This window comes from Heloderma suspectum, chromosome 12, assembly GCF_057233095.1.
Source record: "Heloderma suspectum isolate Gila_16-S chromosome 12, 16-S_ref, whole genome shotgun sequence".
NCBI lineage: Eukaryota > Metazoa > Chordata > Lepidosauria > Squamata > Helodermatidae > Heloderma > Heloderma suspectum.
In genome coordinates this window covers 36,269,943-36,294,842 of record NC_139469.1, presented here as the reverse complement: position 1 = coordinate 36,294,842, position 24,900 = coordinate 36,269,943, and the positions used below count along the sequence as shown (strand labels likewise).

The window sequence follows — 24,900 nt, the reverse complement described above, 5'->3', positions numbered from 1 at the left end:
CGCAGGTAGAGCGCGGCGCGGCGCCCGCGGCGGCCACTGTCCTCGAGCCGCCGGCCCCATGCAGCCGCAGCCGGCTCCCCTCGCCGCCGACGGCGGGCGGCTGCAGCCGCGGATGGGCGCCTCGCTCGCGGGCTCGGGGGAGCCCGCCGGGCGGGGCCCTCCCTCGCCGCAGCCCGACGGCGGCACGCTGGGCTCGGCGGGGGCGCCGCGCGGAGAGCGAGCCGCCCCGGGGCGGCCCGCCGGGCTTGGGCGCGTCTTGCGGGAGAAAGCCTGGGACGGGACGGGGATGGCGAGAAGTGAGTGGCCGGCGAGAAGTGAGTGGCCGGCGGGCGGGCGGGCCCGGGGCGAGCCTCGCAGGAGCGCCCCGATGGGCGCGGGGCGTCCCGCGTGAGTGCGGCCCGGCCGGGCTCTCGCCGCCGCCCGTGCCGCGAAGGCGTCCCGGGCGGGTCCGCGCGGCCTCCCGGGCAGAGGGCTTTCTCCGTGCCGGCTCCGGCAGCCTCCCCGCGAGTGCTGCGTCCGCGCGCGACGGGGAACGTGCGGCAAGCCGCGCCGCCTGGCGTCGACGAAGTCGGCCGGTTGCGGCGGGCCGTCGAAAGAAGCGGGCGGCGGCGGCGGCGGCGGCTCTTGGCGTTTCTCTCCCGGCTGCTCGGCTCCCCAGCGGACGGGCCGGGAGCTTCGCGACATCGCCGCCTTCGTGGCGCCCGGTTCTCGGGCCGAGAGCGATCAGGCTGGGACTGGGAGAAGCGGGGGCCTCCTTCGCGCGGAGCTTTTACCCGGAGCTGGAGATGGCCCCTTCACGGAAGGCTGCGAGCTCTTTGCACGGCGCCACGATCACGCAAGGCGCCTCCCGCACTGAGAGCCCCTTGTTCCGTTTTTAAGTAGATCGCATGTAATGAGCTACCAAATTGCCCCGTTGCGTTCCGCTTCAGCTCCCTCCGTGAAAAGAGGGAAAGCGGCAAGAAGAGGAGCGAGATCACTGGAAGACGATGGGAGGCTCACATACGGGGAGAAGCGGGGGGAGCGGGTGAAAGAGGGAGCCGTGATCCTGTGCTTAAAAAGGAAGCCGGAAGCCCCGTTTTAGATGCAGGATTTTAGGCTGGTGTGGAGATGCCCCGGGCAAGGCCAGCTGGCTTCGCAGGAGGCGCCCCGCGCTTTTGGCCTCAGGAACGGAGAGCCAAAGCGAGCCTTCTTAGCTGCCCGCACCCGGCTTCTTTCAGCATCTGTGTGACGGAGGAGGTGGCCCTCTCTGACGCCAGGGAGTGGAGGTTGGGAACGCTGGCCACTGCACTGCCCTGCCCTGCCTGCCGTGCCTGGCCTCCCATCCACTTCCCTTAGGCACGTCTATCTACTTGTGCAGAAAAGTTCTGGGGAGACCTCCAACCCCAGGAGGTGCATGCATGTTGAAGAGGGCCTCTCCATGCACGTTTTATCCCGGTATGGCTTTCTCTACATGACACCGGGCAGGTTTCCCTCTTGGGTATTTGTAATTGAAAGCCCTTTTGGTATGGGCATTGTTCTGGAGTCTAAGACAACAACAACACAGGCATTTTTAAACTGGGTCACGGTTGATGGTTGTAGGAATTTGCAAGCCATAAGAGTTTCAGAGACGTGTTCAAGCTCTGAACATCCCACACTCTTCCCCCAACCTGATCCCACTTCACCTACTGTTGATCTCTTGTCCACTGGGGCCAACGTGGCAACTCCAACATCTAACTTGATTTGGGCTGCAACCCTATATGCAGCAAGCACATGGGAGCAAGCGCCACTGGCCACGGTGGGACCTACCTCTGAGTAAACACCAAGGCTGGTGGCCCTGTTCGGCAGAGTGGGTCAGCTGCCTTGGGCAGCTCATGTTGGGCATGATGAAAAGGCACCGCATTGTCGGCTGTTTAACTTATTCCTCTATGGAGGGGGAGAGAAGTGCCTGTGGGATTCTCTGGCTCAAATGTGACAATAACGTGGCCTGCCTGGCACTCTGACGTTTCAGGAGGGGGCACCATTTGCTGCTCCACCTTGGATCTCAGCGTGTCTTGGGACAGCCCTTGTAAACAGGGATCGGACTGGGCTGCACTTTTGTCTGCACTTTTGTCTCTTCGTTGGCACCATTCTTTCCCTCCCCTCCTCCCTTCTTTTTGTCAATGAAATGAAAAAACATTGGACAAGTGTTGGGGGGTGGGGTGGGGATGCCACTGCTGTGTAATGTTTGAGCAGAAGACCTGAGGCAGTGAGTTGCGAAGCTGCTTCTGCTGTGCCCACTTGGGGTCCCAGCTGCAGCCTTACCGTGGAAGGAGGTCAGGCTTTTCTCTGCATCCCAAGGGTGGCTGGCCCCATGTTGAAAGGCAATGCAAATATAAAGCTGTAAGTCTAAAAACTCAGCATGCTCAGGACCAGGAGGGAGGGACACAACAGTGGAGCAGGACAAACCTCGATGAAGGGGTGACCTCCCCCCATCTGTGGCTCAGTTGGGAGTTTTGATGGTTAAAGAGCTTTGCAACTGTTTTAACTATGCAGTAGAGAAACGTGCTTCAGCTTCCCATTGATTCTGCTTTGCTTCTCCTTAAAGCCCCCGTCCTGGCTCCTGCCAAGAAGATCAAGGCCAAGATCAAGAAGACTTTGCCCGTGACAGGCCCCCAGGCACCAACGCTGCGTGAGCTGATGCACTGGTACTGCATGAATACCAACACACATGGCTGCCGGCGCATTGTCGTGTCCCGGGGACGCCTGCGCCGGTTCCTTTGGATCCTGCTCACCCTGACCGCTGTGGGGCTGATCCTGTGGTACTGCGCACAGCTGGTCATGAACTATTACGTGGCCTCTGTCTCGGTCACGGTGCATTTCCATAAGCTCCCCTTCCCAGCCGTCACAATCTGCAACATCAACCCATACAAGTAAGTGCAGATCAGTGATCCTCCTGCATTGCCAGGGACAATAAAGAGTCAGGGTTCGACTGGGCTGCTTCTAGCAGCTGGGAGGGACAAGATATGGCCCTTCTTCAAGGACTAGAGTGATGGAGGTGACACTTTCTGTTGAAGAGTACTAGTAATTGCAACTAAGTAGCACTTCTGAGCGTTTGTCATAGTTTACATACATCCCACATGTGCCGCCCTGTAAGTTCATCCGAGGAAGCTCTGCTGAGGGTGTGGCCATGATCAGTAATAGTTGGACCCTACTATTCTATGATTCCATGAATAGTTCACCTCTGGAACTCCCTGCTTAGCAAGGGCAATCTGGCCTCTTCATTGGCCTCTTTTAAGAAGCTAGTAAAAACTTCCCTCTTTAGGAGGGCTCTGCTTTCTCCCTCATGTGAAAATGTCTGGAGTAGGAAATGCTTTGCAAATTTGCATATCTACTCAGAAGTAAGCAGGCCTGAATCATTCAGCAGTACTTTTAGATTGTAAGCCTGAGGGCAGGAACTGTCATGCAACTTATCTTTGTAAGCTGCTCTAGGAACTTATTTGGCTGAATGACAGGGCAGGACCACTCCACAGCCCCCTTCCCGGGCCCTCCCTGCTCCATGGAGAAGGACTGTTCTCTGATCAGCAGCAAAATGGAGAGAAGAACTTTTCTTTGCAGAGTGGCTTTTCCAGTGCTCAGCAGGGCAATGCTTTTGCCTCCGATGAGCTGCTGATTCAAGAGAAGTGCTTTTCCTGCTGGGAGAGGGGCCAGGGCGTGCTGAAGAAGCTGGTGGGCTGCGTGGGGACCCACACAGTCCACAGTCCAGAGGTTCCCCATCCCCGATTTAAGGACCACTGTTCCTACTACAGTTAGAGGTCTCTGTTGTCACATCCCTCTGGAGAAACTTGAGCCTCATGCAAATGAAGACACTCTGAACGAGCGTCTTGAAAGAGTAAAAATGGGATTTAAGTGAACATTTAATTGTGTATTTTATGTTTTGTTTAATTAAAGATTTTGGGGTATAAATCTTTTAAACGAGAAGCTGGGTTAGACAAGTCATACTGTTGATCCGGTAGCCCGGTATGGTCTGCGTTGTTTCAAAAGTGTTTCCAGCCCAGTGTGGATCTGAGAGGATGCAGCCATCCGGATCCTGGCTGTCTGATTTTAACGCACACACAAGTCCAGCCTTCCCACATCCAGACCAGTTTTTCCATATCAGAGACGGCTCCCTTTCCTCCGGCAGGTACAGTGCCATAAAAGAACATCTGGCGGAACTGGACAGGGAGACAATGGCTGCGCTGGAGTCCTTATATAACTTCTCAGGAAGCAAGCCCAGGGAGCGTCGTGATGCAGGCAGTGAGAAGGCGGAGAAGAGCAAATTCCTCAAGCACTTTCCCCTTATGAAGATAGATAACCTCCATCCCACATCTGTTGTCAATGTCTCTGCTGGCTACAAGCGGCGGGCCGAGGCAAGCATCAACCCAGGAGGCCCCAGCATGGTGAACGTCAAGAACCCCCAGGACATTGTGGGCTTCCATCTGGTGAGTCTTCCGGCCGTGGGGCCTTGGAGTGCATTGGGGAGGACTGGGAGCTTGCTGCGTGTGCTGCCGCCACCACTTTTGGAATTTCTGACCAATTTCTGAAGCACGTGTGGGTTCTGGGGGCTGGACAGAGGCAGGAAGTTTTGGAGGATGGAGAGCCCTCTGCAATGTCTTGAGGTCTTCTGAATGCATTTCCCTTCCCTGTGGCACATGACAGGAGGCCACACGTCTGCAGAAGCGGGGATGAGCAAGAGAGAGGCCTGAGATCTCAGAGTAGTCTTGTTACAGTAAAACATGTGTCTTGGATTGTGCCTGGAGCTTCATTCTAATGCCACGGCTTTCTGAGTGTAGCTGTGGCAACATGTGGAGGGTGTGTGTGTGTGTTCTATTGTGGTACCTGTTATGTGGAACTTTCTGCCACACGAGGGTGGTTCTTGGCCACTTTGGGCAGCTCCGTTTGAGGGGGAACGTGGGTTGTGCTGTCTATTATAAATAAATGTTCTGAGAATTTTCTTTCCAGAATGCCTTACCCGCAGAGTCAGAAGCACCTGCGTGGATGTTTTCCTCCCTATTTCCATCCTGTTCTGTATAAATGCTTTGTTGATCCAATCGGAGCCATCTCTCTTCTGAGCAGCATCACTGGGAAAGACTCCGCCAGCCTCCAACCCTCTCACTGTCTGCATGTCTGAGTCCCTTCTTTCCATTTCTTCTTTCTAGTGTGATTCCAACAATAAGAGTGACTGTGCTCTTTACAAGTTCAGCTCAGGCGTCAATGCCATTCAAGAGTGGTACAAGCTGCACTACATGAACATCATGGCTCAAATTGACGCTGAGGAGAAAGAGAGGATGAGCTACTCGGCTGATGAGCTTCTGCTGAGCTGCTTCTTTGATGGCATCTCCTGCGATTCCAGGTCAGTCAGTGGTGCCCTGCCTCGTCCTGGCAAGTACAGAGACAGAGCAGTCCAGCAGATTATTTATTTATTTAACAAGCGGGGTACCGCAGGACTCAGTCCTGGGCCCAGTGCTCTTCAACCTTTTTATTAATGACTTGGAGGAGGAGGTGCAGGGAATCCTGATCAAATTTGCAGATGACACAAAATGGGGCAGGATAGCTCGTACCTTGGAAGACAGAAACAGAATTCAAAGTGATCTTGATAGACTGGAGCGCTGGGCAGAAAACAACAGAATGACATTTAATAGGGATCAATGCCAAGTTCTGCACCTAGGAAAAAGAAACCAAAGGCACAGTTACAAGATGGGGGATATGTGGCTCAACCACACTACAAGCGAGAAGGATCTTGGAATTGTTGTCAATCACAAGCTGAATATGAGCCAACACTGTGATGTGGCTGCAAAAAAGGCACACGCTCTTTTGGGCTGCATTCATAGAAGCATCGCTTCCAAATCCTGCGAAGTACTTGTTCCCCTCTACTCAGCACTGGTTAGGCCTCATCTGCAGTACTGTGTCTAGTTCTGGGCACCACACTTTAAGAAGGATGCAGACAAACTGGAGAGGGTTCAGAGGAGGGCAACGAAGATGATCAGGGGACTGGAAACAAAGCCCTATGAAGAGAGACTGAAGGAACTGGGCATGTTTAGCCTTGAGAAGAGAAGACTCAGGGGAGATATGATAGCGCTCTTCAAGTACTTGAAAGGTTGTCCCAGAGAGGAAGGCCAGGATCTCTTCTCGATCATCCCAGAGTGCAGGACACGGAATCATGGGCTCAAGTGACAGGAAGCCAGATTCCGGCTGAACATCAGGAAAAACTTCCTGACTGTTAGAGCGATATGACAGTGGAACCCATTCCCTAGGGAGGCGGTGGGCTCTCCCACACTGGAGGCGTTCAATACGAGGCTGGACAGCCATCTGTCAGGGATGCTCTGACTTAGATTCCTGCATTGAGCAGGGGGGTGGACTCGATGGCCTTGTAGGCCCCTTCCAACCCTACTATTCTATGATTCTATATCATTAAGATCTCAGGGCGGTGTCCAGATAAAATAAATTTAAACAGTATAAAACAATGGATAGTTTAAACAGCTAAAAGCAGATTACATCATTAAACAGCTAATGCCAATTAGAAAATCTAAAGCAATAAAACAGTTAAAACAGTGTGCAACTTTAGGGAAGTCAGTTAGCCCTCAAAGGCTTTGGTGAAAAGCCGTGTTTTAACTTGGCGCCAAAACGAAACCAATGTTGGCACCAATCGGGCCTCCAAGGGGAGGGCGTTCCACATCTATGGTGCCACAGCAGAGAAGGCCCTCTCCCATGTCCCACCATAGCTTAAATAATAAATAGGGAAAGGGACCCACCTGACTTGGCATGGTTTGGGACAAATTCAGTCTCTTAGCCTTGGTTCCTCATCTGCAAAACAGGAATAACAGACACCTGCTTCTCAGGGTTGTTAAGAAGATGAATTCCATAAAGATTGCAAACCCGATTTCAAATGAAAAATGCAGTAGACTGGGCAGTTAATAGGGGCTTTTCTTAAGTATCCTTGAGCAGGCCGGCTGTGTGAGCAAAAGACCCCACATTGGCTGAATATGGAATGGAATTTGGTATCCAAAGAATCTCAGCTTTGCTTTTACTTTGATTTCTGTTTTTTAAACTGATCTTGAGCCTTTGTGATTTGTGTGGCTGGAATGAATTTTAGTTGAGTTCTTCTCATGGTGAAACTTTGAGGCAATGCAGTAAATATGAGTTGAGGTCAGTGCGGCTGGTGCCCCAAAGTCCAGAAAGAATTCCCCTTGGATGCAGTGGAAGCTCCCTCTTAGTAAATGAGTTTAGGACTGTAGCTGTGAATGTACTTTCATGACAACCCACCCAGATGCAAGGCTACCATGGATTGGTTGTTCTTTTTAAATGACACACAGAGAATGAGTTTTTTAAGGTAGGAAAAAGGCTCATACAGCCTCCTGTATCCATTGCTCCAAAGCAACTGTTTCACATCCCTCCATGGTAGTGACAGCTGTGGTTGGTTCCCATGTTGGGATGAGGACGATGAGGCAATTCAAAGACCCCTTCATCACAAGCAGAACCCAGGCACACAGGCCTGCATAGCCATTGGGTTGAGGGCCTCTTGTCCTGGCTTAAAATGCTGTATGTGGCTACTTCAAAAGTCTTTGCTTGATGGCCCTCAGACAGTGACACTTTGTTGGCATAGAGGAATCTGCCGGAATGCTAGGCTGCCCCTGACTATCTCCGGGCGCGGCTCATGTGCTCTTAAGAGGCGAGAGCCAGACATGACGTCTTTTTGCTGGCTCCAATTCCTGTTGCATTTTGAAGTATTTTAGCGTTACCAAACTAATTTCAAAATTAACAGTGTCCCATCTATTGGAAACTTGAGAAAAGTATTTATGTTTCTGAAACTCCCCACATAAACATTTAGTTTATTTTTAATGGAATGTGATTAATTATAGGGTTGATATATAACAGCTGGATAAAATATTTTTAAAAAGAAAGAATAACTGGGCTCTGTTTGATCTGTGTCAGGAACTTCACTTCCTTCCATCATCCACTGCATGGGAACTGTTACACCTTCAACAGTGGCCAAAATGGGGAGATCCTGAGCACATCCACAGGAGGCAGCGAAAATGGTAAGAAGGCCCTGCAGACGGGCTGGCCGGCTGGCCTGAATGGGCGGAGAGGCCTTGGATCAGTGGGCACCTCCCAGAGTGCCAGCTGGAAGCCATGACGTCACTGCTTCTTCCACTGGGTGTTTTCCCAGCTGCAGGTGGCTTCTCCCTGGTTTTGTAAACTTTTTTTCATGGATATTCTTTATCTGGCCTGATACTTCAGAAGATCAAATATACTTTGGCAGTTCCGGTGAAGCTGGATGGGTTTAACCGCTCTCCAAGGTGCTTTTCCTTCTCTTAAGATTGTACATTAAAGGCTGACGCGTTAAATTCTGGACAGTCAGAATTTCATGGCCTTGTGTTTAACCAGCAGCCAGATAGGGCCTTGGATCAGGGCTTCCCTTGATGATCAGTACTACTCCCAAGTTTTCTCTCCTCCTCCATTCCATTGTTGTTGTTGTTGTTATTTTGTTAAAGATTTTGTAACTTTTCTGATATGAACAAACTTATTTATGTATTGGCAAACAAACTTGGACAAATACTCTCCCTCTTCCCCAACCCCTAAAAGTGTGTGTGTGAGAGAGAGAGAGAGAGACAGAGAGACAGAGAGAGAGAGAGAGAGAGACCTTGACTTAAAATATTAGTAGAACTCAGAGATCTGTCACCAAATCGCTCTAGATCGTACAGGGCTAATTCCTAGAGGACACCGCGGACTCGCATGCTGCAGTGCCTGGCCCAGCCCGCCTGTCTCTGCCTCACTGTTCGGGCTGCTGCCTGCCTTCCAGCGGTGCAGGAGAATTGCTTTAAAACCAAACCATCTGGGTCAGTGGCACAATGGTTTGATGGGAGGGGGGAAGAAGTGGGTGCAGGGAGTGCCCGGGGGCCCTTGGCCCCTGGCACACCTCCCCCCGAGTGAAGCTGCCGTGGCTGTGTTTGCAGCACTGAAACCCAGACTTCCTTCACCTTACAAAATGTGCTGTTCTCCCTGCTGAGTGCAGAGCTTCTTGCCCTCCCCTCTTCTCCCATCTCCTTTGTGGCATTTCAAAATGCACTCCTCCACCCCAGCAGTTCCGCTCTGTCTCCAGAAATACCTTCCAGCCTCTTCTGATGTCTTACATTTCCAAACTCTCTAGGCTATCTTTGCTGCTTGCTTCAGAATCCATTTTGCTTCTACTCTTCAAAGGCAGCAAAACGCATTCACTACTTAGCCGATTGCCAGATTCTGAATTCTTGACCAGTCTCTGAAATTTAACAACAAAACATGCACGTTGAACTAAATTCCATTACCACAGCAGCATCCAAACTATTCTCCTTTGTGGTCTCTGTGCAGTCCCACGTATGGTTTCTGTGCCTGTGCAGGAAACACCTGTTGGTAGGCTGGAGTTTTTGTGGAGGACCCCGCCTCGACCCTCCAGTTTTAAGCTCAAGGGGCATGACGTCTGCCTTTGCCAAAGTGTCAGGGAACTTTTGATCTAGGTTAGAGGGGGGAAATTGCAATGAACGAGCCAGGGTATTTTTCTACCACCCTCTTGCTTTAGTTCTCAGTTTTCTGCCCTGAGAATTTACACTTCTGTTTTTTTCCTGGCACCTCAGCATTCTGTTCTTTGGCCCTCTTCCTGCAAGTGTTTGTCCTGCAGCAGTTGCTGGCTCCCTTCAGGAGGCCAAGGCCTTTGTCTCCTCTCCTTTGGAAAAGGCCACCCAGCTGGGTCCTGTGAGCATGGTCTCTCCTTTACCAGGCAGCTTCTCAGTGTCATGCTCTCCTGCGGGAGAAGGCAGTCCAAGTGGCAGGCACCAGCAAAGTTCCGCAGAGTCACCCTTGGATACCAGCTCCACACCAGCGCAGTCCAGCAGCAGGGCGCAACGCCTTCAGGCTCGATGGATCATTCATCTTTGGTAGGGTGGGATGCAGTGGCTCCTTGTGAGGTCATTGGCGGCTGTGCGGCAGCTGGACCGTCCAGGTTGGTGTTGGGCTTAGTACCGCCTTAGACCCCCAGCGCCCCCTTCGTACCTCCAAAACCTGGGTCTAAGTTACTCATAAAGCTCCCAGTTAAGTCAGTGTCAAAGTGTCATGAAGGAAGCTCTTTGGGAATCTCTTAAAAAGAAGAAGAAAAATACATCTCCAGAGTCTTTGTGGATGACGAAGAAAACTAGAGAGCCTGCGGGTGTCCAGTCGGTACCAACCCATGCGCTGGCTGCGGGTTTCTTTGAGAACTCTCCAGCACTGAAGCACTTGGTGGAGTAGGCCATGTCAGGAGCGACTCTCCGTTCTCAACCGGCGCTGCAGAAATGTGCGCTACCCCCCCGGGCACCTCACTGGCAGGCAGCCCAATCAGAGGGGTGAGTCAGAGACTCTCCTTCAGAGGAGTCGCCTTCCCTGCACCAGGAGCGTGGTCTTCCTCATCCTTCTCAGGCCTAGCAGGCGCCCACCCCGTCTCGGTCCCCTGCAGTGTAGGTCTACCATGAATATGACCAGCCTAAGGCCTCTAGAACATAACGGTCTCAACTTGGCTCAACAAATGGGCATCCCGAGTCAGCACGCATCCCATTAATTCATTTCAGAAGTACCACTTTTCATTTAAAAAATAATAATCCCAACGTGGTTTACAAGAAAAAAACATGTTAAAATAACAATAAAACCAATCCAGGAAACATGGATAAAACAATACAATTACATTAACCAGGGCTAAAACAATACAATTAAAATAACTATGCTAGTTGTCAGGAAACACCCAGGCAAACAAATGTGTCTTTCATTATCGGCGGAACCCCTCCACCCTCGGAGCCCAGCTGATCTCAGTGGGGAGATCATTCCACATGGTGGGTGCCACAATGGAGAAGGCCCCACTCCGCACCACAGCCAGACGAGCCTCAGCAGGCCACAGCATGGTCAGCAAGTCGTCGTCCTCCTCCTCCTCCTCAGAACGTAGAGACCGGGCAGCCTACACAGGAGAAGCCGCTTTCTCAGCTAACCTGGCCCCGAACCATGTAAGGACGTATATTCCAGCAGTAACACCTTGAACATGGCTCAGCAGCTAACTGGCAGCCAGTGCAGAGCGTTCAGCGCAGGAGCCATATGTGCGTGGGAGGGAGCTCCCCTGAGCAATCTAGCAGCCACGTTCTGCACTGACTGCAACTTCCAAACCGATCTCAAGGGTAGCCCCACATAAGGCACGTTGCAATAGTCCTGTCTTGAGTTTATCACTGTGGCCACACATCCCTGTCCAGGAATGGTTGTAGTCGTCGTACCAGCCAAGGGTGGGAAAAGGCACTCTTGCCACCGAGGCCCTTTGGGCTTTGAGTGACACAGATGAATCCAAGAGCACCCTGGACGATGCCCCTGTCAGGGAGTGCAGCTCCATCCAGGAGAGGTAAATTACCCAACTCTTGGACCCAGGAGCTACCCATCCACAGATCCTCAATTTCAGTTGGTTGGCACTCAGCCAACCAACTGCTGTGTCCAGGTGCCAGTCCAGGTTGTGTGTGGCCACACCTGACTCAGAGAAAAGCGGAGAAATAGATCTGCATGATGTCCGTGTGCTAATGACACCTTGCCTCAAATCCTCTAATGACCACACCGAACGGCTTCATATGGATGTTGAAAAGCGTTGGTGACAGGATTGTGCCTTGTGGCACCTCACAGCACAAGTGCCAGGTAGCCGAGACAAAATCCCCCAGTGCCACTCCCTGGAACAGAACCCACAGGTAGAAACAGAACCACTGTAATCAAGGTAGTCTCTTTTAAATCATTATTTAAATTACCAAGAAAAATGCTCAATTTAAATCACTGATTTAAATCAAGTTTCGCACTGAAACTTCTTCATATATTTCCAGAACGGTGATGCAAAACTGACCTCTAAGCCACGTTAATTTACAACTAAATAGAATACAGTTTCATTTTACCAGCAGGCTTTGCATCTCTCTGTCTTGCTGCATATATTTCACGTGCTTTCCTTTTTACCTATAGAGGGAATGTCTTTAAAATATTCCCATATAAGGGCTTTCTTATGACCAGCCCCCATCACAGTTTGAGGTTAACAGCACAATCCTATACCTGTCTCCTCATAAATAACTTCCATTGAGTTCGATGGGGCTTGCTTCCAGGTTTTTGGAGTAAGCCAATTCAATTCCCAATTTCTGGGGAGTCTCTAAGCACAATTTTTTACCCACCCTGCTATACTGTTTTCTGTCTGAACTCACTCCTCTGCCTCACTTGGCCCAACTCCACCACCACATAAGCACAAAGCAACTATCCCATCTAGCCTGTGTCGTTGCACGTGTGGTTTTAGTGAGAGAAATGTGACAGCCCAGAACTCTCAAGAAGGAAAAGCTGGTAGTTAGGCTGGACAGACCCATCTTCATGAAATGAAAAACTGAAATTAATACCCATGTTTGGTAGGAAACCTCATTTTTTATGATAATGTAAGTGTAGATTTAGCATCTTTATGATTAGATTTAATTGTAACCATGTTACTTTTTAAGTTAGAGAGAAATTTAGGACTTTATGTTTTTTTTAAATCAATTTAATTTAAAAAATCAAGTTTAAATGTGAAAAATCCGATTTTTTATTTATTATTTTTAAAAACATTGATTTTTATCCACCCTGACTGCAGTACAATGCTACCTGTTCCAACCTCATGGACCTGGTCCGAGAGGATGCCATGATCGATGGTATCAAAAGCCGCAGGGAGATAAAGGACAAGCAGCAGGGTTGCCTCTCCCTTTCCCGATATTAATTAGGGTGACCAAGGCTGATTCTATCCCCACACCAGGCCTGAGCCCAGACTGAAATGGGTCGAGATACCCCGTATCCTCCCAGAGCCTCTGCAGCTGTGCTGCCACCACCCTCTCAAGCACCTTGCCCCCAGAGGGGGTGTTTGTAACCGGATGATAGTTGTCATAAACCTCTGAGTCCAGGGAGGCTGCACAGTCACCTCTTCAAAGGCGGCCAGCACCGCTGCCTCACGGCCACACCCTGGGCCTCCCTGGCTTAACCTAATAAGCCAAGACGAGCAAAGGGTCAAGGGGGTATGTCGTCGGCTGTATCACTGCAAGTGTCTTGTCCACATCATCAGGCCTCATCCACTGGAATTGACCTTGGTGGCTTGAACACCTTCATCAGGGCCAGGATGTTCAGGATGGTAACCCTTCGCTCCACTGAGGAGACTGGCTCGTGGCCACAGATCTACTTCCGCATCAGCGTGCAGCCATGGCATTGCCATTTTCTTTGTGGACGTGGCATTCAAGGCCTTGCCACGGCCCTGAGGGTGGGTCTTCGCAAAGTGCATGGCTGTGGTCACTGCCCACCTCCATTCAGGGCATGACCATTTTTCTATAGATTGATAACTGGCTTCTGCCAGCACCTTCTCACCAGCCGCTCCTCGATCACCTTGATGCCACGCTACACTTCCTGGGAGTTGGATTAGTGTATCAATACAGAAAAATTGCAGCCTGATTACTACCTGAAGGGTTCCATTTATCAGAGCAGTTCTGGACTCAGTGGCTGCTGGGCATTTGTGACAAAGGACAGAGCTGCAACCGTGACTCAGCTGGCTGTTGACTCTCAGGCACTTGGACTGTCAGAGCATATCCTGTGCAGAGACATTTGGGTCTCATGGCAGCCAACACAGCAGTTTCATGGCTCCGCAGGAGGCCCCTGCAACACTGGATCCCCGGTCCAAACGATTAATCTTATTTGCTGGGATTGCTGAGCCACTGAAGTGGTGGACGGATCCTCGCAACGTGCTTCGAGGGATTTGCTCTACCCACCAATCTCATCCCACCACTGTGACAACCGAAGCATCTCAGTGGGCTTGCGGTGCATGCTGCGAGGGCCTCTACATCAGTGACCTCTGGTCTCCTTTGGAGAAAGCCTCCTTATAAGTGCACTGGAGCTACTGGCCATGACCAAGCTGCTTTGTACTTTTTGTTCACAGCAGGGTTGAACAGGTCGCAGTGGACAACACGGCCACAGTCTACTACCTATCAAGTAAGGGGGGATGAGACCTTGTGCCCTCCTGCATGAAGCACAGAGGCGTGGCAGTGGTGTGGCCCAGACAGGGTGATGCCTGTTGCCATTCATCTCACAGGGGAAAACAATGTCCTGGGTAGATCTGCTGAGCCACAGTGGTGCCTAGAGCCGTATGCATGGAGCCTGCTCTTTGCCGTTGGAGCATGTTCCTTTATCAGCGGATGGAGCCATTCTTCTGTATGTTTCCATGATCCTACTTCTCACTCAAACAATCATGAATGCTGCTCAAACCAAGCACATGGTATACTGCTCACCCCTTGGTAGCACAGGCAACCACAGTTCGCAGGGCTGCTGTGCCTCTTGTGCTGAAACTACTATGGGCTCCCCCCTCATGCAGACCTGTTCTCCTGAGCCCCTGGGCTTTCTACCTAGAGAGAACTGGGGATTTCAGGAAGCACACAAGTCCCAGGATCAGTGCAGGCACATTCCACCAGGGCCATCACTGCATCGGCAGCCTTCCTCTGGGGGTTGTGGTGGCTGATCTCTGCCGGCCCTCCACATTCGTCCACTGCTATCAGTTGGACATCCAGGCTAGGACTGATGCTTCCTTTGGGAGGGCAGGGCTTAGCTCGCTGGCTTCTTCGCACCTCCCCACCTCCAGGAAGGAAGCTTGCTCCTCTGCTCATGTGTGGGACTGCACAGAGACCAGAGAAGAAAGATGGGTTGCTTCACATCCTTGAAGTGGCTCCCTTTCTGTAGGACGAGGCTGTTCCCGCTGGGTTATACTGTTGGTGGTTTTTCAGCACCCGGTAATAATGTGGCTTTGCCAGAGAGCTCTTAAAGCAGGTTCATCTCTGCTGTTTTGAACAGCTTTAACTTGGCTGCATGTGTTGTGGACTTTGTGGGGTTTTAATGTTAATTTATTTTGTAAGCCAGTTCCAGTGCTGCATGAAGAGAACACCTGAAGAACAGAAGAATGAATGAATGAACACACACACACACAGATAAATACAGGTCAAACCAGCATAGCTTCTGCAAAACTGGCAAGCTTTTACATTTACACCCTGTCTCCAGTGCCTTCTCTTCCACTGGACAGCCCTAATTTTGTGCCCCTTTCTCTGCACAGGACTGCAGGTGATCCTGTACATAGAAGAAGCTGACTACAACCCCTTCTTGGTGACGTCCACAGGGGCCAAGATAGTGGTCCATGACCAAGATGAATACCCCTTCATTGAAGACATTGGCACGGAGATAGAGACCGCAACAGCCACCTCTATCGGGATGCACTTCGTGAGTGGCACAGCTCAAGCCCCCCCCCCCCCCAATTCCTCCCCTTCTATAAATTCCGGCCTGGGCCAACCTCCGGCCTCCAGGGCCTTGGCTGGAGCCCCTTTGGGAACTCACCGTGTTCTCTGTTTTGCACTGCTGTGGCTAGTGCCAGGAGCGCGTTTTTAAAAATGCTGAACCATTCTGCATTTTTGCCACCTGAAAAAAAATGACATATTTGCTTCTGCTGCATAGCCTACTCTGTTTCTGCTGGCCCCAAAGGGAGGGTCGTTCATGGCCATGAGTGATGCAGAGCCCTAAAGCCCCATCCCTTGAGCAGCACAAGACCCGCTCTTCCTCTGCTGCCTCCATGGATTGTGTCAAGTGCTGCCTGCATGGACTGATGTCCATCTTTTCAGCTATGAAGGGCAGAGAATTTGCTTTTCAAATGAAAATGGAGAAACATGGATGCTGAATTCTTTGCTAGAGACCAGCTTCTTCCACAATAGCTTGATATGATCATGGAATGAGGAAATGACATGTTGTCATCCACCTCACCCCACCACAAAAAGAAAATCCTATGGGCTAAAGTCTAGGAAAGATATGAAAAAAGGCACTGAATGTGGGCAAAATTGTAAAGGAAATGTTTGAAAATGTTTCCACTCAGAAATTATAGCTGATTAGCATATACAGAATCAAAGCACGGACTCACCCTCAAACTTGCATTTCAAAATGGTGGCTGCGTGATAATTTCTCGTTAAGTGTAATGCAGAGAGAGCATGGCTGATACTTCACAATGTTCACCGTTTTTGAGTAATTTATAGAACGCTGTAGACTTTTCCGTCCCCAAAAATCATGAGGTAGTGTCTGAGCCTTGCCTGGGAAGGCGTGCGGAAAAAATAGGTAGCTGCATGTGCCGTCACCAAGTTGCTGTCAAAGGCTATGAACGTTGGTTCACTTACGGCACAATATTTGCATACTGTTGAATCTCTCCTAGTTTCTAGCTTCCTGCCTATGTATCTCACGCCGTGAGAATGGGCCCCTGGTGCATCCCTGCAGGAAAAGCTCCTGGTCCCTGTGGAGCAGCCGCGGGGTCCGGAGGGATTTGGAGAGGGAGAGGTGATCCCATGAGGAAATGGTTCTCACAGGCGCCAGCAGTGGCCCCCGATGCAGCTCACCGCCTGAGGGAGCAGCTGCACGGGAGCCAGCGAGTGAGGAACTGAAGGCCGTTCCCCAGCAGCCAGCCCAGGACAGGCCTGAGAGGCTCCGGCGGGCCTCGCCGTCAGCCTGAGGCGAAAAGAATAGTGGCCGGGCCTTCCGATGCCCGTGTAACCTGCGGAGAAGCATTAGAACGGCAACAGGGGGTCTTGACGCTCTCGGAGGAAAGGGGGCCGAAGGGATGGATTCTGCAAGCAAAGAACACGGCAGTGATGTCTTTGCAGCCGCAGGCTCAAAAGCGCACGGAGGTTGTTTACCAACGTAAGAGACGTGACGTAGACGAAAACGAGACTGTGATGTGAACAGTACCTTCGAAAGAAGTACTCTTTCAAGTCAAGAGTCCTTTATTAGTCACGCTGTGTATTTTGTGGTGCTGATATTGATTTCTCATCAAAGCACAAGCCAAACGCAGAACAGGCAAAAGAAGGGACACGTCCAGTTTGTTGAAGCCATTAAAACATCCTGTGAGAGATGCTGTGACAAATGGTAATTTGTAGTGAGAAGGAGAATAGAGTGTTACTTGTCCCACCTCCATGCTGCAGGCTGTGTATATCGGGGTTGTCGCAGGAATCTCTGCAATGGGAAAAACATCCCACAGCAGGATGCAAGTAATGAACATCTGACCAAAATGCTGAATGCAAGACACCCAAGGAATGAAATGCAGCACAAAGCATTACTGAGGTCATGTTACTAAGAAGCAAATGATGAAGGACAGCAGAACTCCTATCACTGATGAGTTAATTCCTTGAAGGTGGTGATTCACAAGCATATGACAGAAGACACATCAAAGACAAGCTTATAAAACACTATGGGCCCAGTACCATCATATCTGGGGGAAGTGGTAAGACTGATGTGGTGACACTGAAAGAAACATCTGATCATATCCTGCAAGAGTACCATGTTCCATTGGACAATGCATTGTGCAAGCTCTGTGGCTTTGAGCTATAATAGTTCTTCCGCAGCTCAGATGATTGATTGATTTGATTTGTACCCTGCTTTTCTACCCCAAAATGGCACTCAAGGTGGCTTACATGCATGATTAAAATTGATTAAGGCAATTAAACAATACATTAAAATACAATAACATAACAATTACACAATTAAAATAATAGAAAATTAAAAACTGTACCCAACCCAAGAAACCCATTTACAGGCCAAAAGCCTTCTTGAATAAAGCAGTTTTGCCTGCCTTCACTATACTGATTTTATTGATACATCAGAAAGTATGTCTGTTCTTCTAGCTACAGACAATGCACACCATAATAACCCATGCACTCTTAATGGATACATTCGATGGTATGGGGAATGCTGTGATATGGGGAACATCCCTGCAGGAAGACCTGTAGAAAAAGCAATAAAGATTATTTGAAGGCATGTCAAACTTGACAATGAAGCCCACAGTGAGAGTTTATATTAATGAGTGCAGAGCAGCAAAACATTGGTTGAAGCATATCTAATATGAAGCATTGCCTGTGTTGATGAGTGCTTGCAGTAACCTTGATGGTGTGGCAGACGTCATGGTTTGCAAAACATTGAAAGCACCAAATTGGTCAAGAATGATGCAAGTCATTTGCAATGACCAATCTTCTGCCCAAATCGGAAAAGCAGCAGTTGTGTTTTTGCTAGACATTGATATGGCTCCAAATGAGTTGCCTTCTATTGGGAGGATCTGGCACATAAACAGAATGTACTAGCTAATATATCAGTGCAACAATCAGATGCACCAGCCAAAAATGTCTGATATAGCTCTAGTTCCTGAATCACTTCTGAAAGTGATTCAGCATAGCTGAGAAACAGTGTGTTCAACAGAGTGCAAACAAAATGAATGAATTACTAGCCACTGGGAAAATAAAAGTTTAACGAGAAGTTACACTTAACTGCAAATTAGCACATGGCTGCCATTTTGAAATGCAAATTTTAGGGTGTTCCCATACTTCAATTTTGTCAGATTTTGGATATGCTAATCAGTTATCATTTGTGTGTGGAAAACATTTTCAAATGCTTCTCTATGTTGCCTGCATCAAACGTTTTTGTTTTTTTTTTTCTAGACTAATAGGGTCTGGTGTGAGGAAGAAACTCCATATTCCTTCCACCATAGAGAGACTAGGGAGTGTGTGCAGCATGTTTTCCCAAAGATAAGTTATGGCATAGATTCTTTCTGCACTTCCACATGGTAGAAACATCCATTGTCTCTGCAAGCGTCATCTCTTGGCCTACAGAGTGAAATTCTTAAGTCAAGGAGTGCCCACTCAAGGAAAGATCTAGTTTTACACGGATATTGTTGGCGATATAGAAAGGAGGGAGCCAATCCATATTACATGCTGTGGGACTCCATTAGGAGAGGTCTGGATTGAGGTTATGAGGTAGAGTAGAGCTGGCTCTGCGTGCCAGTTACCTATTTATAAGGCAGTCCTTTTAGGACACAGACTTACCATGCGGAAGCTTTCTGAACATGACGATAAACAAATGATCAGGCCTGTGCTCATGGCAAAAACACTCACGTGAAAGCGTAGATCCACATGCTGCCCTGACAGGAACTGTGTGGGTTCTGCAGCTGGCTGAGTCAGCTTCTCACGGAAGAGCATTTCATAAACAGAGATACATTGGAGATGTTGTATAACATTTGGAACAGCTTGTTGGAGCTCTTTGAACGAGGTGACTTGGTTGTGTAGCCAGGAATTGTTTGGTTTGTTCTTTCTCGCTTTGTCCCATCTCTGCCACAAGTTATCTTTGTTTCCCATTAGTCATTGCAAATGGCTGTGATAAGCTACAGTAGGCTTGGCATGGTGGGGAGGGTGGGGTGGGGAGGGAGCCAGCTAGGTTCTTTTCTGGTTTTCTATGACAACATTTAATAATTATTCCAGTACCTCGGGAGATGACCATCCAGGACGATCAGACTTTGTAGTGCCACATGCGGACAAAAGTATGCCAGACTGTTGAACAAAGACCTCATTTATTTATTTAATCTCTCTTGCTTAATAGACTGTACATGTTATGCTGATTGTGTTGTTAAGACAGTTCCATCATGCCAGTCCCTTGTTTTTTCCCTTTGGGGTTTTTTGGAGTGCTGTCTGCATCTTTCACTGAATGGCGTTGTTCTCTCGTTGATTATATTCTCCCCACCCCACTTTCCTGGAATCATTCTTTATGCTGAGCTCCAATCCTCCTTGCATAGATATTAGTCAGCATGCATGGGTTCAGTTGTGTGGGGCACCCTGAACCAGAGGCGTGATCGTGGAGCCAGTCCATTGAAGTGAATGCTCTTCCTGGGAGTCCCAAACCCCAAGGTGGGCCCAGGGCATACCCAGTCCCTGCAAGCCGGCATTCCACCTGCATAACCACCAGCTGGCAGACGCTTGCTGTTGGTAGTGATTTGAACAGCCCCAAATGCATTGTGTCAACTGGAGACTGATTTGAACTAGGGACTGCCAGCCCTTGATCCTGTTTTGGACACCAGTCATGGCCTAGTCTGGTTAACTTGGGAAATACTATTAACACAGAATAACGTGCATCTGAGCATTTGCAAAGTGCCTTTCCAGCACCCCCTGCCTTTGAGATAAAGGGGGCAGGTTTCTGCGTTAGACAAAGAGACATGGCTTCTGGGCAGCCTTGACACACACACAACCCCCCACAAACACCGCTCATCGTTAAGCATTGGGCAGTGGAGCAATTGGATTGGTGGTGCCAGTCAGCCACCCCCATCTACCCTCTCCTCAAACCAGCAGATCTCTCCCTTTCCATTCTGTAGACAAAGTCCTGTCGGCTCAGCAAGCCATACAGCAACTGCACAAAGGATGGAGCGGACATCCCTGTGGAGAATCTCTACAACAAAACTTACTCTTTGCAGGTGAGCTTTCCATGGTGGCCACAGCATGACCTGATCGCATCACTGGGCCTTTGGTCTTCGATGCAGGAGCCTGGGCTGAACCACGGGGCATGTTCCCAAGTGGCTGGCGCATTGGATCGCTCTAGTAGTTCTGGCTGCATCGGGCAGGCACAGCTTGGCGACCCTGATGGTCTGGCCCAGATCAGGCCGAATGGGCAGCCCACGCTGCCTCCCCTGGGTCCAGCCAGCCGGGCCCTTGCCGCAGACTCCGCTTCCACCGGCGGTTGCGCTGTGCTGGCCTCTCGCTTCACCCCCTGGAGCCCCTTCCACCGTTTTTGGGAGTGCAGCTGCCCTGCCAGGCGTGGGCTGGCCTTCATCAGGGGATCCTTGCTCTGGGACAGCAAGCGGCTGGCAGCACAAATTCCAGGATGCTCCTGACCACTGCCTCAGCGCCCTGGTTTTAGGGCCCAGTTTAGCCAGGGCTATGAAGTTGTACCCAAAGAGCATGTGCCTCAGCTGACAGCGTTTCTCCTGCCACCAAGACCTCTCGCATGGTTCCTGGTATTTGGGATTAGGGTAAACGGCTTCCGAGCCATCTTAGCATTTGACGTTCACCACAGTTTGGTTTCCCCTTTGCAGATCTGCCTGCATTCCTGTTTCCAGAATTCAATGGTGAAAACCTGTGGCTGTGCTCAGTATGCCCAGCCCCTGCCTGCTGGAGCGGAGTTCTGCAACTACAAGAAATTCCCAAACTGGAGTAAGTCCCCCCTTTGGCAGCTGCTGTCTTTCGCTCCTTGGGAGTGGGCCTGAACCCCTCCCAATTATGAGTCACAATTGTGACGCACCTATAATAGAGGCGACAACGTCTCTTCCCTGAACGTATCCAGCTCTGCCTGGAATCCGGGCTGGCTCTGGGCCCATGTGGCTGTTCTGAGGAGGCAGCTCCCTTCTCCTGAAGACCACCGCCCTCCAGCTGGGCCAGGCTCTTGCAGAGAAGAGGCAGCGGCAGCCTCCCACCCGCTTTCGGCTGGTCGCCAAGCTGGCCTTGCCCAGGGCTGCGGTGTGCTTTTCACGGCAGCCTTGTTGCCGGTGTTGTCGCTCTCTGAAGGTTTCAAAAGTCCCCTTTTAATCCTGGGGAGGTGGCAGGATTCTTCAGCCATGGGGTTCAGCTGGGGCTGTCCTCTGTGGTGTGGTAGGTAGGGGGTGTTGGACTACCCCTCGCTCTCGGCTCTTAACCACTGCCTCTGCGTGCCCTTCCACAGTGTACTGCTACTACAAGCTACATGAGCAGTTTGTGAAAGAGCAGCTGGGCTGCCAGCAGATCTGCAAAGAAGCCTGCAGGTAAGGTGCCTCAAGAACTGGCCAGGCTCTCCTGGGGAAACACCACCGTCACCATGCACAGGTGCACGCACACACTGCCATGACATCACTGGGACTTAAAACATTTGCCGTCTCTCTGTTACTTCTCTCCTAGCAAGGGGCTCCTATCTGCCACTTTTATCTTCCATGTGGCACCCTCAGCAAAATCCATACTGAGGCAGCTACATTGCCCAAGAGCGGTGCTGTGCTTGCAAGAGCCCAGGAGAAAATTTCTGAATGCAGCTTGGTCTAAAGCCACTCATTGCAAGCTCACTGAGACCATCCGGGATCTTCTGTTACTTGTTTTATCATCCAGCCTATCCTGTGGTTTCAGGGCAGGTTACACTCATTCCAGCCAAAGCAACAGATGAATCACTGTCACCAAAGGGCTCACGATCTGACATCCTGCAAGACTCTAGATTGGAGCTGCTCAGGCTTAGCAGAGGCTCTTAATTAACTGCTGATGAGCCCTCTTTGCAGCAAGCTAAGCAGGAAGTGCCTCTGTCAAAACCAGCAAATAGGGGGCTAGCGGTTACCCATGCTGACTGCTAAGGCAAACATTAGCAGCATAACGGCTTCACGGATGTTTTTGCACATGCATTTTAAAATGCTACTACAAGGACTTTAACAATATTTGTACTGTTTATATACATTTAGGATCATAAAGTAGATAGATAGAAATATGAGGGTACCTATAGGAATAGGAATACCTATTAGGAATAGGAATAGGAATACCTAATAGGGTACCTATAGGAATATGAGGATACCTATTCTGACTTTCTGGTCAAAGGAAAAACAAGATTTTTTTTAAAGGGGGATGAAATGACTGGACTTCAGGTCGGGGGAGGAGCAGTAAGCTTGACTTTGGGTTTCCAAAGCATAATGGGACCTTTTCTTCTGCCTCTTGGTTTCCTCCTGCTCACTGGCTGCCTGTCTCCTCAGCCTGAAGGAATGGACACTCACTACAAGCCTGGCTCAGTGGCCTTCAACCGTGTCTGAGGTGGGTCTCCCTCCCCACAATTCTTGTCTTGCTCTTCCATTGGCCTGTATGCACCCCGCGTCACACAGCTGTCTTTTCCTATACTAGGAAGCAGGCACGTGTGCTGAGCATTTCGTTTGCGCCAGCCGTGCGCTAGGCCCTGTGCAGAATGTAGCAGGATACAGTCCTGCCCAGAGGGCTTCAATACTACATGAGATGGATAACATGGAGATAGGGGTAGGGTTTCAGTGCTTGGCATGCAAGTAATGGGTACAGGAAAGGAAGGAGCCAAGTGGCGTGGGCAGGAGGGGGCGGGGGGAAACTTGAAGCCTTGACAAATGGAGAGCAGAAGAATTGCCATGACACAGGACAAAGGGGACCATAAAAGTGTGTTCAAGTAACCCTGGCACCTTTTTTTTTAAAGGAATGGATGCTCAGAGTTCTCTCTTGGGACAAAGGCAAGGACAGCAACAAGATGTTAAACAAGTAAGTTTTCCTCCTGTCTCCTGCTGTGAGAAACGGGCTGCCCATTCGAAGGGAAGCTTCTGCAACCCAACCAGCCCAGCAGCTGTTCCTCCGGCTGCTTGACCTAGTCTTCATCCAGCTTCTTTTCTCCCCCTACCTTGTTTTCCTTTCCCCAGGACAGACCTGGCGAACCTTGTGGTGTTCTACAAAGACTTGAATGAGAGGTTCATCACAGAGAATCCAACGAACAACGTGAGTGTTGCCTTCGGCCGAGCTCTGCACATCGGCTTCTGGTAGGATGCTGGTCAGCGCCCTTTGTTAGTCTCAGGGGTGGCCTGGCACTTGGGGCATCAGCCTCCCACAGGCCCCAGCCTGCACCTTTGCTGGAAAGGCAGGGAGAGGGTCAGCTTCCACCGCCCCTTCAGATTTTGTGCAGTGCAGCCCAGTGAACTGGCCCTTGCCCTCCCCCCTCCCCTGCACAACGCTTAGGCCTTTTGTGGGGGAACATGTCTTCCAGGCTGGGGAGTGTGAGCAAGGCTGGGTGTTCTCCGTGATCACTGGGGCTTCCCATGGCTGAGGGTCAGGAGGTAGGGGGCAGAGCCCTCTGGGAGTAGGGGGCAGGCTATCTCTCCACCCACCCCTTCTCAGTTTAGAAAGTAAGCCTGGCCAGGGATCCCACCTGTGCTGTGATGTTTCCCGTCCCTCCCAGGTGGTTCTCCTCCTGTCCAACTTTGGTGGCCAGCTGGGCCTGTGGATGAGTTGCTCTGTGGTCTGCGTCATTGAGATAGTGGAGGTCTTCTTCATCGACACACTTTGCATCATCTTACGCCACCAGTGGCAGAAGGCCAAGAAGTGGTGGCAAAGTCGGAAGAGGGGGCAAGGTGAGGAGGCTGCAGGGGCCCCCCAGAGCAGCACCCTGGAAGGCCAGGGCCACGACAACCCTGCGTGCACCCATGACGACGATGACCTGCCCACCTTCAACACGGCCATGCGGCTGCCACTCCCCCCACAAAACCAGGCCCCCAGGACTCCCCCACCCAACTACAGCACGTTGCGGCTGGCCAGCTCCTTTTCCGAGCAGTTGGAAGACACCCTGGAGGTGCGGAGACAGTGACACCATTGAGACCCCCTCCGTCCCTTGCTGAGGGAGAGCCAGCCCTTTTGCAGCAGCTGCCGTTGTGATGACAGGAGGCGTGCCGTGGCCTTGAGCCACAGAGAGAAGCTGCTGACTCTCTCCCGCCCAGAGAGTAATGGCTTCTGGGGAAGAGGACAAGCCCAGCTGCACCTTCTGCAGAGCCAGACATGGTCTGCCACCCTGACAGGGACGGCCGGGGGTTCCAGAAGACCTTCCCTTTGCAGCAGCTGAAAGCAGCTCTGTGATGTCGCTAGAGGGGAAGGGGGACCACTGGAGTGATGGGGGGGCAGCTTCTTGATCCTGTCATCACTCTGAGCCATAGGAACGGCTCTTGGTCTTAAAGTGGGCTGCTGTTGGCCATTTTTCTCCTGCTCCTGGCAAAACCTGCAGACCCCAGCAGCAGGAGCAGCAGCAGCACCCCCACTCCAGTACCACAGCTGCACTCACTGGGGTGAGGGGTACATCTCACCACTCCCCTGCAGGGGCTATGCCCTAGAGGGGCTGCAGGCTCAGGCACAAGGGCCGTGTTAGGAAGATGCTGAACAGTGAAGGCGCAAGAGTGCGATGCCCTGTTGCTGTTGCTCTGGTTCTTAAATGTGACTGTTTAACAACAGCCAAGGCCAAAGGCTGGGAAATGTAGAAGGGAAAATATATTTTTAATAAAGCTTTCTAAGG

General features: G+C 50.7%; 1 protein-coding gene across 1 annotated transcript; it reads left to right on the top strand.

The window, feature by feature from the left end:
• On the top strand, window positions 1-24,900 carry SCNN1G (sodium channel epithelial 1 subunit gamma). Its single transcript, XM_084819146.1, has 13 exons — window positions 1-296; window positions 2,564-2,888; window positions 4,139-4,436; window positions 5,154-5,347; window positions 7,927-8,030; window positions 15,104-15,267; window positions 20,210-20,308; window positions 20,927-21,044; window positions 21,550-21,628; window positions 22,589-22,646; window positions 23,050-23,111; window positions 23,267-23,342; window positions 23,800-24,900. The coding sequence occupies exons 1-13, from the start codon at window positions 59-61 to the stop codon at window positions 24,202-24,204; spliced, it is 2,220 nt and encodes a 739-aa protein (XP_084675272.1). The 5' UTR covers window positions 1-58; the 3' UTR covers window positions 24,205-24,900.

Excerpts from the sequence above, each read along its gene's own strand:
- SCNN1G (XM_084819146.1), top strand. The coding sequence starts at position 59 with ATGCAGCCGCAGCCGGCTCCCCTCGCCGCCGACGGCGGGCGGCTGCAG. Across the intron at positions 2,889-4,138 it reads TGCAACATCAACCCATACAA|GTACAGTGCCATAAAAGAAC; the intron begins GTAAGTGCAGAT and ends TTCCTCCGGCAG. Across the intron at positions 8,031-15,103 it reads CACAGGAGGCAGCGAAAATG|GACTGCAGGTGATCCTGTAC; the intron begins GTAAGAAGGCCC and ends TTCTCTGCACAG.